Here is a 14,821-nt window from a genome sequence, read left to right as displayed (position 1 = left end):
TTTTCAAGGAAAGGAAACAAGAGTGTTAAGCGGGGCTTACTCCGTCGCAGCTTTCCAGCCATTATGTAGTACCACTCCAGGTGATTCGACGTCGCCCGTAAACGAAAACAATGCGAAGGGGAAAAAAAAAGAAATAATGATGAAGGTTGAGCCAATTTGGTAAAAGGAAATAAAACAGATGAGAACCGAGAAACCTTATAAGAAAAAAAAGATGAAAAGAGAAGATGTGCACGCCCATGCTCCGAGATCTGACAGAACTGCCATCATGCAAATGCAAAACAAGTTGTCTTTGTAATCATGTCCTTGATCGCCGTAGTTAATGAATTCGTATGCTGAGATGAGGATCTTGTCCACTCGTAGGGTATCATATTTCGTTTGAGGGGGTGGTATTGTCTGCCATCGCCAGGGCTGATGTGGTGTAAAAGATGTGAGTAATGTACATGAAAAAGGCAAGGAAACTATGGTGTGGTAATACAGGAGTGTGAAATGTTTTTCACTGGAGATGAAGGTCAACTTGGAGAAAAGATTTAAGAAAACTCGATAACTTAGATGTCCAGAAAAGGGTTAAAGTCGAAAGTTTCGAGCGTTTCCTGCATCAACCGGGCTTCGTTGTAAGGCATAAGAGCAGCTGGGTTGTACCAGTTTGGAAGTTCCATATTTTCAAGATCCAGAACGTTTTCAACAGGCGGTTCTTGAGACTGTGGGGTGTCATACATGGCGGGTACATTGGTCACTTCGAACGAAGCCTCATCGAGCAACGGACTCATGTCACTCAGATTCGGGGAATCCGTACCTTGTGTTGAGTCAGGGGTTGTAATCTCCATCGGCGGACGTCCATTGAGGTCATCTTTAACACGAGTGTGGTTGCCGGAAATTTGGATGCTGTTGTTTCTTTGAACAACCGAAGTAGGCTGAGCAGCAAAGGCCATAACGGGGGCATTGAAATCCTGAGTCCTGGCGTTTTTACGTGTGCTCTCGGAGACGTACCCAGCCGCATAACAGTGATTGATAATGTCACTGACCGAATAATTAGTGGAAAGCTCGGCTTCTGTCGGAGTTGTGATTCTGATTCGAGCCATTGTGTACTGTTGAGGGCCTTCGGCGTTCAGTTGCCAGCCCATTGCATCCAGGTAGCGACTTGGTTCTGGTACACCTATTACATTGGCATTCAAGTTCAGAAAAGACTCCAGAGCCACCTCGGTGTCGTGGTCATCACGGATGATAGAGTAGGCTTTGGCGAGGATTGTCCACTTGGCTTTGAATGGATCATTCTGCCAGAGGAAACGAAGGATTCCTGATTTGGCTTTCTGAGTAAGGTCGGGGAAAATCACAGAGTAAAAACCTGCATCATATTATTTTCTGTTTTCCCTTCATAGTGAAGAATCTTACTTACTTCTGAAAGCAATGAAACTGTTCAGTGGCCTTCTCTTTCCATCCTGAATTCGTCTTCCCCGAGAAGCTGTAGACCGGGAATTGAAAGTGGAGCGAACTGCAGGGCCACGAACAGTGTCTGAGCTTGGATTGATACGATTAGTGGGGTTCTCATTCCTGGGCGGGGGCTGCCTCTGCTCCTGAGCTCTCGCGTTCTGTAGGTGCTTGAGCAGGTCCTCCAACTCTTTGGGGGGTATGTTAAACAGAAATGAGTTGAAAGCGTTCTGGAGAAGAGACATCGTGTTCTCCATTTTAAGGATTGACTTGATTTCCTAGTGTTGAAATGAAGGTGTATGCTTGTGTCTTGCTGACTAGAGGGATGAAGGAAAGTACAAGTAGTACTAGAGAGTCATACAATTCTCAGAGATTGAAGTAACAAAGAAATTTGAAGGAGAAAGAGAAAGACAAGGAGAGAAGAAAGATAAAAGGTTCCTAAGTGTTAGTCTTCGAGAGAGAGAGAGAGAGAGAGAAAGGCAACACCGGTGTTCCAGGCTAATTATGGTGGCCGGTCCAGACAAAGAAATGCTATCCTTCACCAAGACTTTAGAACCATTCACTAACACATTACTTAGGCCTGGGAAAGTGATAATAGCTAGTTAAATTTTAGCTAAAACATATATTTGGATTTTTTTTTTTTTAGAAAATTCATAAAAATATCTAATAGCTTTAAAAGAAGATGCATGCCTTACAGGTTAAGCTTTCCTACTAGAGTATTTACTTCAGCCTGATAATATTCACTTCAAAAATGGAAGATCTAAAAGGATTCTTAAAGTGCAGAATAAAGTTAGGTTACTAGGGTTTTTGTTTAATGAATTAGAGACAACTACTAGATACATCCAAGACAATTTGATGATGTTGAGTACACATGTTCGAGACCTAGATAGAAGCTTGGGAGAAATTTATGCGGCATAACACATATTGAAGATACCCTTCCCTAAGTTTGCGGTGAATAAGAATCATGGTAAGCATTGTATAGCAGCTTAGGTATCGCATAGTTTTCCATGGCCTAGGGTTTAGACTGACATTGCCTAGTCCTACCTGCGCATTCACTGTTATTATACATCCTGTCCTAAAACCTACTAACACAGCAATTAGGGGGTTCACAGACGATCGACCGGATTTAAATCTCATGTTTGACTCGAGTAGTGTATCCGAAAGGCATTCTAGCTTTGATTCGAATGCCTTCGACACTCTATTCCAACAGCCTCAGGATGAGTACGCCAGAGCCACATTATATCCCCATATGAATCTAGCCGAGCAAAGTTTTGGAGACTCATTTGAGTTTCCCAACTTCCCAGGCGATTGCTTTTGAAGTCCATTTCCTTCAGCGTTTTGTGGCCATTTCTTGCGTTACTTGCTCTTCTTTTCCCAATATCTAGATACCATCTCCTTTTCTTTGTACCATTCCATAGCAAACTACATTCGCGGATCGTTGGGTGGATATATGCAACTGATTTATTCCGTGGGATTTCCGGGCATTCGTCTTGTTTTATGTACAGAAGCAGGTATGAAGGGGCGCCGGAGGGAGGGAGGGAGGGACTTCATGCGTTCGATCCAGCCAGGTTATGTCATATTAGGGCTGCTAATACATATTTTTTGTCAAAACTGTGTTCAAGAGATTTCTTTTCAGAACACTTCTCTTAGCTTTTCATCCCATTCCTGTTGAAGGGGATGGAGGGGATATCATGGACTGACCTGCAGTTAGCAGAGATTGGGGCCCAATTTGTCCAGGCTTCTGATCTCTTTCCAATACATACGAGTGGTTCATCCGGTCTTCTTCAGTTTCGTCCTAGACAAGAAGTGAAACAAGTCGCATCTGTCTCGGTTTTCATTGCCGGCATAGGGGCTTCTGTTGTGTCTGTTCCAGTTTTCTGCCTGGAATATGAATCAGGAGAGCACTCTTGCTCGATAATTACACTACACTAGTGGGCATTAGTTGATTCAGAAAAAGAAAACACTTTACCTACGTTTAGGGGAAGTCTTTCGAAGAGATAGAGGTGTTGTTGGCAATAAGTTGAATAGTTGAGATGGGATTCTACACGACGATTAATATTTTACACTTATATGGGTAGTAGACGCCTAGAGAAAGTATCCAATGTTGGCACCAACGGAGAACAAAGTATTAAGACAATAGAATCCCGTAGATGAGAGTGGGAATAAACTGAAAAACATGGCACAATATGTATTTCTGTGTTAGTCCATCATCTCATCCTTATTATTTAAGGCTAAACCTTTCGAACCAAAACCATGTTCATCCTTTATCTTCAACAACGACGCCAAAGCTGCATCCTTCGTGAGCATGGACGCCCACGGCCAATAGAGAAGCTCTTGCAGAGTACCTTTAACCTTGCAGGAACGCCATGCAGGTATTTCATACGATCTTCGTGTGAGTTTGATGCTGACTCTAGTAGCAGAGGCTACCCCATGCGTCGAGATCAAACCGAGCAACCTTCAGTGAACGTCCTAGAACACGTACCGCGCACCGATATAGGAGAATACCTGTTCGACAAGGTAGGGGCTGGGGCTCTTCGATAGCTGGAGTCCGAGTTGGCACTTTCCTCATGATCCTAGGAATCCCCGATTCTAGCAGATAACCACTGACGATTCGTTGGGAATCCGAGGTTAGGGACATCTTCTGCCCCTTTGTCCCACAATTATCGAACCACTTGTGTTTGGGTGTCTTCCTGCTACTTGTAGAAGGACTGCATATCCCCATGGTGCTTGAGGACGCGTTCAACCACATATAGAACACATACTATGCCAAGTTTCACAAAGTTAGCAACCCCGAATTGTTAGGTAGCTGCAAGGGCATCTTAATTATTTAGTCACGCTGATCGGAATTTAAGCTTTCTCTGAAGTTGTTTTGTCCGGCAGTTCTGATTCTTGAGTGCACTGTATACAATGCCTTCTCTACTTTTGGGGCGAAATAGATGGAACACAGGGGAAAGAAAGGGTTTTCCGGGACATTTACGATACCATACGTATGGAGGAATTGGCTGGAGCAGCAAATAAAAAACTAATAAAAGACATACAACAGTCAGGATTCGCATGTGGTCACCCACCATACTACTAACTGACCGGCAAGTGGCTTGAGTACGGCTGAGCGGACGGGAAGCCCTATTTTCCACTTCCTATGGTCGTATGTACTGGAATCCTTGTAGAAATGGGATATATAGTACGAATCTCAGCGATAGTGAATCCAAAGCCAGCATCGAGCCGATCTATATCTCTGTTGAGCCAAAGAAATCTCCAAACTCGACGACATTGGCAATGTGCTTAACACTTTGAAGAGAATTTCGGGCCTAGCTATAACAGAGAGAACCTCATACCCCAGGTAGTCTATGTCTTATTAAAATGAAAGTTGTTACATGATTGGCCTAGAAAAGGCACAGAACCATCTAACATAATGGAAGCGCCCCAGGTCAATTTATATCAAGGTGCATAAGGAATCCCAACGCCCCTATTCCAATGCTCATTGGTTGCAGATCTTGCTACATACACAGCTGCTTCAAGTCCTAAACTAAAGGTACTAGCACTTCTCTTGGGTATTCTGATCGGTGGCATAGAATCCTGAAAGGGTGCATATATATACAACGAATCCCTTCACTTGTATAGCTCTGCTTCTAAAATGACGACCCCCCTTCCTCTAGTTAGGCTTTTTTATAGTAATATGGATGTCTGGGTCTGGTTTGGGAATGGCGAAAATGATTTGATCAAGAGCTCTAATGCAACACCACCTGCGGCGCGTCAATGTACTAACGTTAAAGCCACAGCTAAACTATCTATTTATGAACATACGCATTTCTGAAATTAAAACGCATGCAACTAGCTTTAAGGCTATCTAATAAAATGCCCTGCCAAAGAATTCAACTATCTTCAGCGGACTCTGAGAGAAGCACAACACTGTCTTCATCGAAGGACTTCTGCTGGATGATAGACCTATCAACCACGCCAGGGTCTCTAAATCGATTGACAAAATCAAGAAATTTCCTCATCAGTCGTACGGAAGTGCGGGCAATGACAAGACATTCATAATACACTCTGGAGGAGGGAAGGTAAGCCATGATTGTGTTACTAGGAATGAATCATCGTGGAGCTGGTTTGTAAACCAGTTGACCTCCAAGATATCAGGAGCTTTCTGCAAATAAACAGCAATAGAAAAATAAGCTTAAAGGCTTGATAGTAAAAACTACCATAGAAGAGTATGTAATGAGGACGCTGCAGTAGAGAAGCTGAGGACATTAACAAGTTATCATTAGTGTTACTGCCCTTAGTAAATATACCTAGAAGACAAGTAAGTCTCCCCATAAGTTTATCCTCTACATATTGAAAAGGTAAATAATCAAGAGGTAAGAGAGTCAGATTAAACTATAGATTTATAGATCGAGCACACGACTAGTCAAGAATCTATCCTACTTGGTGCAAGGACCTTCCCAGGAGCACAGCCAGGTTGTATTCATAGACTTTGAGACTGTCGAACATCCGAAATAGCAGCTTGTAGAAGATCACCTTGAAACCCAACTACAACTTACCCCAAGGAACCTATCTGTTTCTTTCCTAGTAGTAGAAGCAAAGGCAGGAAATATAGTAGATAAGGGTTTAATCTGTCTACAAACAGAGTTCCCTATCTACACGTATCTCAATACAGCAGTCTAAGATCTATAGTAGGACAAATAGTTGGCGGACTTCGAGCCCCGTAGTATGGATTTTTATGATGAAGGCAAGGACTAGACTTTGGTAGATTAAAGCTCTCAGTCCTGGGTTGCATCTCACTATGCCATACGTACTCTAGTGGGCTGCTACTATTCTCTGATTTATCACATCATCTAACTATGCATAGATTCAAGCTTGGGTAGGTTATATCACAAACTAAGATAATGCCGTTTGATTGTTCTGATCATCAACTACCTTGCTGATTGCGAGAGTAGACTAGTTACTCTAATTAAGCTCAAGATTCTATTAGCTCCGAATACGGAAACTGCTACAGTTCTTTCCACTAGAGATATTGCTATGAGTTTTATACTGGGATATATTGGTTTCGGATTCAGTTATAATACGCTGGGTAACCCCATGATAGATTGGACTTTGTATTAGCTCTTCATATATATAACCAGTAATCTTCCCGGATCCAAAATATTATATTATAGTTGCTACGCTTATATTGATGGTTAGACCCCAAGCTATGAGTTAGGTATATTTCCTCGCTGGCGGCCTCGCTTTGTTCACGATCATTTTTGCTGCGTTGATGTTGGGCCACATCCTTCAGTCTACTCAACAGACATGGTTCTCTAACATTCGCCATTGGAGATATTGGTATGTAACATAATTAGCAGAAATCTATCCCTGATATTGAACGCAAGCCGATTGACCCTCTCATGGGACGGCCGAAGTAATCAGATAGGCAGCTAAATGCCGATACGATGAGACAGCTTTTATGATTCTGCTTATTACCCTTGTCTTAGGACGCAACTCTCATCATCAAGCCAAAGGTTATTATTATATCCTATATCTGTGACGTAGCTGTTGCTGTACAGGGTGGGTGCCGCCATCACATCTACAGACAAGCATACGGCCGAGCAATTTGGGGATACCTTCGTCCTCTAGAGGGACCAATATCAACTCACCGGTATTATTTTCCAATTATTTTCCACTGCTATTTTTATGGTGCGCATAGTAGACTCTTCATCTGTTACATCCGTCATCGTTGTGGCCTTCTAAAAAGTATTATTCTCTTACTTTCATCCTGGTCTTACTACATCGGTATCTTCTTTCGTTGCGTTTACCACCCTGTGGAGCTATTAGAGGATGATATGGTTATGTGCTTCTTTACGGAGGGTTCCATCGCTATATAGTGTATCTAGGTTGGTTGCTACCAAACGTAAAGGGACGGTTGGAAAGAATAACATATAGTATACGGAAGAGCAAGTGACAATTATCAAGCATACATGGCAGGCTATATAGCGCGGCTCCGCAAAGCCCTTTGTCCCTGGCCTTGGCCGTTAGAGATGAGTATGGATCATAATTATCACCCAGAGCTCGTATATCTCGTAGGAGAGATGCCTAACCAGCCAGTGACCCTTTTCATAATACAGACTTTAGGACCAAAGAATCTTGAATGCCTCTATTTCGAGGTTTTTCCTACCTGAAGGTAACTCGATAGCCACGGGTATATTTTTAGTATATATTATCCTTGTCGTGCCCTGGAGAGGGCCCAAGAGTCATTCTCTCCTGATATACGAGCGTTGATCATCCTAGCTTACCTATAGTATTCTTTTATCCTATCTCGAGTTCCTACAGAATGGATGTTAAGATCACGGCAGACTATACCGCTTAGCTCTTCTATTCCTTGATAGTGTAAAGGCACGGTGAGCAGCTAGAAGAGAAAATAATGGCAATACGTAGCCCTCTAGCATCTTCATTTAAATCTAAAGAAAGAGTGTGCAGTCTTCTCTATTTATATGATATGGAAATCTCTATATAGCAATCAACCAAACCTGCAAGATTACAGTTAATTAAGAAAAGATATAAACATCGCTATTGGGAGAAACAGTATATCTTGTAATTATGGCCTCTCGCATGATATCTCATTAGACTGGTACAGGCAGTCCAACATACGGGTTTATTTACACTTTTAGCTGTATCACTTGGCTTACAGCGTCGATTTGTGTCATAGGCATGCCGTGAAAGGAACTGTAGGAGTCTGCAATGTATGACTTCCCTGACATCCTTAAACTGGGTGACACCAGGAAGATCCGTTCCGAAGTGAGAGATGGCTTGTTATTTACCACCATGTAGTACGCCTACATAGACGTCAACTCAGGCTCTTATTACGATAGAACCATAATTCAGGCTTGTTAATACTCCACTTTGGTTCTCCGTTGTCGTCCCTTGTTTACCGAAGGCCAGAATCTATAATGATTCTAATCTAAGGCAGGGATATCTCGAAGCTTGCCATAATTTTGCTAGTAAGATATAGTTATTCTCGGAAAATATTTCCGTCCAAGGGCTATAATATGTCAGAGGGAATATCCTGGACTAGTCTCGCGATCCCGGAGAGTCGGAGACTAATAGTGGGTCGGGTATTAGCCGCACCTTGATTCTTGTCCTAACGGTCCCACGGTCCCACCGTTCCACCGTCTTCCCGGCTGATCGTATCCACCGCGGGATTACCCGTATTATGCACATTGGCGGGTCCACACAGCTGGGCTACTACAGACTATACCCACCGTATTCTACTCGCCCCACTAGTATATTAGGTTCTTAAGAGCCTCTAGTTTATTTGTACGAAACATACTTTATTATAACTTGCCCGATGAATGAAGTACAATACCCACATTGCAACACTGCGAGCACGAGTCTACGCTTCATACAGAAAACTACTCGAATTTGCTGATGATATGACAAGACTAATAATATTAATGAATATTGATTTCGCTCAAGGTACTCTTGATTAAGGTCATCTTGTAGAAACCCTGGATCTTCGGTAATCCAGCGCTGATTCTCCGTTTATCTTTTTCAATGATTGCGATGACCGTGGTGATGAGCATGGCGTCGATGAGAAGCATCGTCATGTCCGATAACCGGGTCTGCAGTACGTTTATATTGCTGTGTTGCTTCCCAGTTAATAAGTGGGTTACAGAGCAGGCAAAGATAAAAAGAAGCAGAAAAGAAACTTACTCCCCACATGGCCGATGACGACGACGACGGAGATGGAGATGGAGATGGAAATGGAAATGGAAATGGAAGTGGCGAGGAAACAGAAGGACGAGCAATTCGAGACGAGACAGGTCTTGGAGGTTCCCCGCAGAATCCGGATACAAACAGCGGATTAGCAGATTGATATACGGGCTGGTCGCGATATAATTGACATTCTTGCCCCGAGGTCGAATACAGCCATGCCTGGCAGGAGACCAAGTCGGCACATCGAGCGGCACAATCAGGGGCACTGGCTATCCCGTAGGAGAATGTTATCGGCGCCTGGCTGAAAAAGGAAATGGTGTTGTCGCTGATGGATTCCGAACAGGTTGGGGAGGAAGAGCGGGGGGATGCTGCTGCTGCTTCAAGAGCGAGCAAGATAGCTACAGTTGAGAAAGGGGGGATCATGGTGTTGGTTGGGTATAGCGGAATAGCAGAATACGGATAGAGTCGTTGTCGTTCTACGTTCACCCAGTGGGCGAGGGGAAGAATATATAGGGGCCGGAGGAAACTTGGAGTAATTTATTAAAATCATTAGTATGTGCTAGACTCTAGACTAGGGTGAATAGGAAAGCCGACAAGTAGATTCATTCCGGCCGAAAGAGAAAAGTTCATTGGCCCGACTCTTTATTATGACTCCCTGTAAGCCTACGATACTATTGATTTGGTCCCCACACACTTCCGTGGAATTAGGGTCTGAATCTACCTATCCGAAGTGCACAGTGAGGCAGGTGGTCCTCCTCAGTGGAGCTGACCCTGTTCGCGCCGCGCCGCGCCGCTGCTAAGCATGGCGGGGCTGAAACAAGGGTATAATCTAGTCTCAGTTAGCCCTCACTTGGGGTTATCCTAGGGGAACGACTATTGGCATAGTTCAGGTATTGGAGTGGGTACACAATGTGATGCACTGTGGAAGCAGGGGTAAATAGGGGTATCTCATTACTCTTTCGAGTTATTACTATGGGAACAGTGTTCTTTCTTTTACTACCTAGGTGACTTGCGAGTCATGGGTATCTCGACTTCGTAGGAAAAGTTCAACCTTAGCAAAATTACTCCGAGTTTGATCCCCACGAACACATCATGATCAACGTTCCAATAATCTGCCCTGTCTCACAGGTCCCATACCTATCTTGATACCAAGTGCATGTTGCGTCCGCGTACTTATCGCATACGAGTTTCCCGACAACGGCGTAAGGTACCGGGTAAGAAGCCGGGTACGAAGCTGTAAGTGAACACGTGTTCCCAAACACTGTGATGCCTGTTAGACTGGTGGGAGCTATTTCATTGTTGTCCACGCTGCGAGACCATGTTGTGTCGTGCACACAGAAATCCAGCGAGAGACCATTTTCCTCGTAATCCAGGCCCTGTAAGGTGTAGGTGACGCTTGGTTCGGCGTCGACTTCGCGCATGAAGAGAGCCCACCTGGAGGAGGTGCCGTATTCAGGAAGCGCGGTCTTTGTGGATGTGGGCGCAGTTGTTCTGCTGGTGGTGGTGGCGGCGGTCAGAACCGATGCAGTGCCACTGTAGATTACCTGGGTGTACGTGCCCGCGTCGGTGATGGTAATGCCCAAAGCGCTGGCCAGACCCGACCAGCCGGAACTAATACTGGCGAGAACGCTGTTGCCCAAGGCACCGCCATCTTCGCCTTGGTCGTCGTCTGGCGACACAGAGTAGCAGGCCTCGGCCACGCCCGTCGTCGTGGTCATCGCCGTCACTGAGCAGCCCACTACCTCCTGCGTGCTGGTGGTCGTGCATGAAGTCGAGGTCGAGTCGATCGAGGTGCAGGAGACCCAGGCATCCGTGACAGTCTGCCGCGTGCACGACGACGTGGTAGTGGTGGAGGTCGCGGTCTGTTTCTTGTCCGTGTCGTCGTTTCCGGCGTTGGGGTCCGGCCCGTTGTCGACATTGTTGCTGCTACTTCCAGAGCTGCTGTCGGAGCCCGGGTTGTCGTCGTCATCCGGCGGCGAGCTGCTGTCGCCATCGTAGGAATAGCCGGTGGACGGGCAGTCCCAGGAGCAGTGGCAGAAAGGGTCGTTACAGACCGTTCCGCTGGATTTGCCTTTGGATTTAGGCCTACTGGGTCCATCGGTCACTACGATCGATGGGGGCTTGGGGATATTGAGATCGTCGTCGCTGCCGCTCTCGCCATAGACACTGGTATCCCAGGGATACGGCGGAATGATGATCGTGCGGTTCTTAGGCGCATGCGTGACGCCAGGCTCGCGCAGTGGGTTTGGGTCATCAGTGATAATCAAGGTGGCTGGGGGAAGTCGCGGCGTGGGGGAGAAGGTGCCAGCGCTGGATATAACCAGGTTCGAAACCGGGTACCCAGTGGTGACAATCGGGGCCAAAGGAATCACCGTGGATTCAGCCACGTTGCTGGTCCTGGTGACGGTCGACAGATCGCCGTCGTCCTGGGTCACCACGGTGGTGGTCGTCCACTGTACATCCACGGTGGTGGTATATGGGGGTCGTATGATAGTCGTCGTCGTTCCCAGGGTGATCTCGGGCAGCACCATCGTGCAGGGAAAGGGGCAGGCGGCTTCCGGGGTTGACCACACGCTGGGATCGATGTAGACCACGGTGATGTTGGACGTCGTTGTTGATGAGGAGGAACCCGAATCGTGGCCTACTGAGCTGGACGAGCTGGACGCGGCAGTGGAGGTCAGGACACAGGCTCCCTCCGGGCAGTATCCTCGGCTGCAGGCAAAGTCACACAGCCCATGATATGTGTCGTAGTCGACCGTGGCCGCTGGGACTCCCGTGAGACTGGAGTTGGCGGCTGGAGCGTCGATCAAGACGCCCTCCGCCGTACAGGTACATGAATTGATTGGGCAGTAGCCAAAATTGCAGGAATACGAACACAATCCGGCCAGGTTTCCCTCACCCTCTCCCGCCACACAAGCGGAAGGCGTAAACGGCGAGCTGGTAGGAGTGGATAGCGGCACTTCCACGGTGCCACACGCGCCGTCGGGACAGTATCCATAGTTGCAAGAGAAACTGCACAAGCCACTGTAATTGGCGTCCTCACCGGCGGCTGGATATCCGATGGTGCCCGTAGCATTGGGGAGGGTGGCTGCCATTCCCATTTTGGTGCAATAACAGGCGCCAATCGGGCAATAACCATACTGACAAGAGAATTCGCACAGGCCGGCAAAATTGCCCGTACCCGTGCCTTCAACGCAAGTATCGTTGGACAAGGAGAGAGATTTTGCAAAGGTCGTACCGATCGCGGTGGCACTTCCCACCCACGCGTTCCAATTCTGGAAGCCGTTATCGCAGACAGAGGTGATAGACCCTCCCGAGACCTCGACAATCGTCTCCCCAACGCGGCTGACAGTCACGACAACATCACCAGTGCCAGTATAGGCCGCACTGCCATGGTAGATTCCTACACCGCCACTGGGTTTGTGCGTCCAGGACACATCGGTCAAATCTGTGTCCCCCACGGTGACGAAGACGTCAGCCGTGGAGCCGAGCAGGGCCGAGAAGAAGATCTGGTCGTTCAATACACTCAAAGGCTCAAACTCGATTTCAAGCTCGCTCGCGGTGTTGATTGTCGTGTTGCCATCATTACAGGCGCCCATGGGCTGGGGTCGGAACCAAGTCACCAATCCCTCCTGGGTGACAGTGCTGGTGTTATATTTGTACATATCAATGATAAATGGCAGGAAGAGACGCCAACCGTCATGAGGCATGTTCTGAACATAGTTGAAGGGTGCCTCGCCGACATACATCGGGGCAAGCGCCTTCTCGTAGAGTGGGCCTATGTAGTGAGATTCACCGTAGTCGTTCCAGGTAAGGATCTCTACAAATTCCGGCTGTAGATACCAGACTTCCTGCCAGCGGTCATACCAAAGGTTATCCCCCCGCCACATCCAGTTCTTGTTGTAGCCGGGCAGGTTGGTGTAGAACCACGGGGAGACAGGCATCATGTACGGCAGCCCATTCAGATAACCCCGGTAGGATGCGTCCACATACGTGTTCATCTCCTGGGGGCCCCAGGGCCAGGCCGCCCAGCTTAGAAGTCCGTCGGCCACCCCTTTGGCCATGGCAGCTTTGGCTCCAAGAGAGGACCAGTCCGGAATCAGAAAGCAGTTGGTCTCTTTCTTAATGGTCACCCAGTCATCCGCATTATCAGGCCCTTCGAAGGTCGAGACCAAGGGCTGGCCATTATACTGATAGTAGGCACTATTGGATCCATAAGTAGAGAGGTAGTCGAGCACCTGGTCCTCAGGCCACGGGCCATTGCCTGCGTAGTCAAAAGAAAAGAACAGTCGGAAGCCCAAGGAATCGGCCACGGTGAAAGCGGCAGACAGGGCCCCACTGTTAACGGGATCCGCATAGGCCATATTCATGGCAAATGCATCAATGTGAGCGTCGAGGGCCAGAGTGAAGTCATTGGCCCAATCACTTTGCGTGTAATTTTCGCTGTTGGACACCATGAAATGGGCAAAGACAGCCTTGCCCTGCACTTGGCAAGCTCCTAACAGGAGTAGGAAGATGGATATAAGATTCATGATCAAAGGTTAACGAACGTATAAATCCGGACTCCGGAAGTTTGAAAGACGGGGAGGCTACACCAATGCCTGTCCCCGAGAGGAGTAATGAGTGATGAGTTAAAGCAGGATCAAAGACAGAAAGGGGAAAAAAAAGGAGAGACAAAAAGAAAGGGAAAAAAAATGGTGGGTTGACCCATATCCATCACATCACAGCCGTAACGAAGAGGCTTATATAGCACCATCCGAGCTACAGCAATACTTTCATTGACAGCCTTGGATTTTAGGGATTCAAATAATATAATCTCGGGTAATCAAACCCGTCGATTCATCTGTAATCTAAGTGGGCCTTTCGTGTAAAATGCCAGTCTCGTAGCTGTAGAGGCCAGAGGAGGAGGTCTTAAGTACGACTATGTATAGTGAAAGACCGAAATTATCATGAAATGACATGATGGGACAATACTCTCGTCTCCTCTTTGGACCCTCATCACTTGAATATCAAGATTGGTAAAGTCAGTCTCATCTCCAAGATGCTTGGTGTTTTACACTGCCATGAGCGAAAGGCACGTCTGATCAGGCAGCTAAGGCTAGACAAGAGGCACCAAGCTTTGGTCGACAACAGAGTCTCTCAGGAGATGGCAGAGCTAGTCAGGTAGTGCATTGGTCACAAACTGTCCAGAATGACCCAATTTTTCACAGACCCCTGAGGGACCGTGGGATTATGATCGCACTGAGTGGCTGTTCTGGTGGGCCTCGGTGGATTAGGGCAAAGTAAGCTAAAGGGCACTTCCCACGGGTCTGCGATGGGCCCGTCAATCCACCGAGTTTGCGGCTAAACCAGTGAGACACAAGACTAGGTATATATTAGACTGTGAGACGAACTACTGCTAGTGCTCATAACTCTCCTCCGTTTGTAGTCATAGTACGCTTTCGTTTTCGGCCGGGCCACCGCTAAACGGCTCTAGGGTAGGAAATCACAAAGACAAAAGTCCCCTCTCATCCCAATCGAGTTGTGCATGCATAGACGATTGGATTCTGGGATCCTTAAATAAGAAGCTAAAGAGATAGCACAGAAAAACCACGCAGTATGGTTCCTTGTTGATGCCGAAGCGAGATAACGGATAGAGACCGTACTGGTGGTCTGAGAGTTATGACTCGCAACTCTACCACCACTGCATTATCCGAATCGATCCTAGCCT

The 14,821-nt window shown here is 46.8% G+C and overlaps 3 protein-coding genes across 3 annotated transcripts; all 3 read right to left on the bottom strand.

Moving 5' to 3' along the window:
* Positions 1 to 545: 545 nt before the first annotated feature.
* Positions 546 to 1,859, bottom strand: P175DRAFT_0477739 (uncharacterized protein; the record flags this gene model as incomplete). The annotated part of the gene is made up of 2 exons (XM_040895330.1): positions 1,394 to 1,859; positions 546 to 1,342 (listed from the first exon to the last, which is right to left on the bottom strand). Exons 1-2 carry the CDS (start codon positions 1,680 to 1,682, stop codon positions 546 to 548), a joined length of 1,086 nt encoding a protein of 361 aa, XP_040753357.1. The 5' UTR covers positions 1,683 to 1,859.
* A 6,987-nt stretch (positions 1,860 to 8,846) lies between these two features.
* On the bottom strand, positions 8,847 to 9,534 carry P175DRAFT_0492576 (uncharacterized protein; the record flags this gene model as incomplete). Its single annotated transcript, XM_040895899.1, has 2 exons — positions 8,847 to 9,017; positions 9,109 to 9,534. 2 exons carry the CDS (start codon positions 9,532 to 9,534, stop codon positions 8,847 to 8,849), a joined length of 597 nt encoding a protein of 198 aa, XP_040753356.1.
* Positions 9,535 to 10,976: 1,442 nt separating this feature from the next.
* Positions 10,977 to 13,475, bottom strand: P175DRAFT_0424640 (glycoside hydrolase family 71 protein; the record flags this gene model as incomplete). The annotated part of the gene is made up of 1 exon (XM_040893118.1): positions 10,977 to 13,475. A coding segment is annotated over one exon (2,499 nt), but the record flags the coding sequence as incomplete, so codon positions are not given.
* Positions 13,476 to 14,821: the final 1,346 nt, after the last annotated feature.

Source organism: Aspergillus ochraceoroseus, assembly GCF_002846915.1.
Source record: "Aspergillus ochraceoroseus IBT 24754 chromosome Unknown P175scaffold_3, whole genome shotgun sequence".
Lineage (NCBI taxonomy): Eukaryota > Fungi > Ascomycota > Eurotiomycetes > Eurotiales > Aspergillaceae > Aspergillus > Aspergillus ochraceoroseus.
The sequence above is the reverse complement of the archived record's forward strand: the minus strand, read 5'-3'. Positions and strand labels throughout refer to the sequence as shown.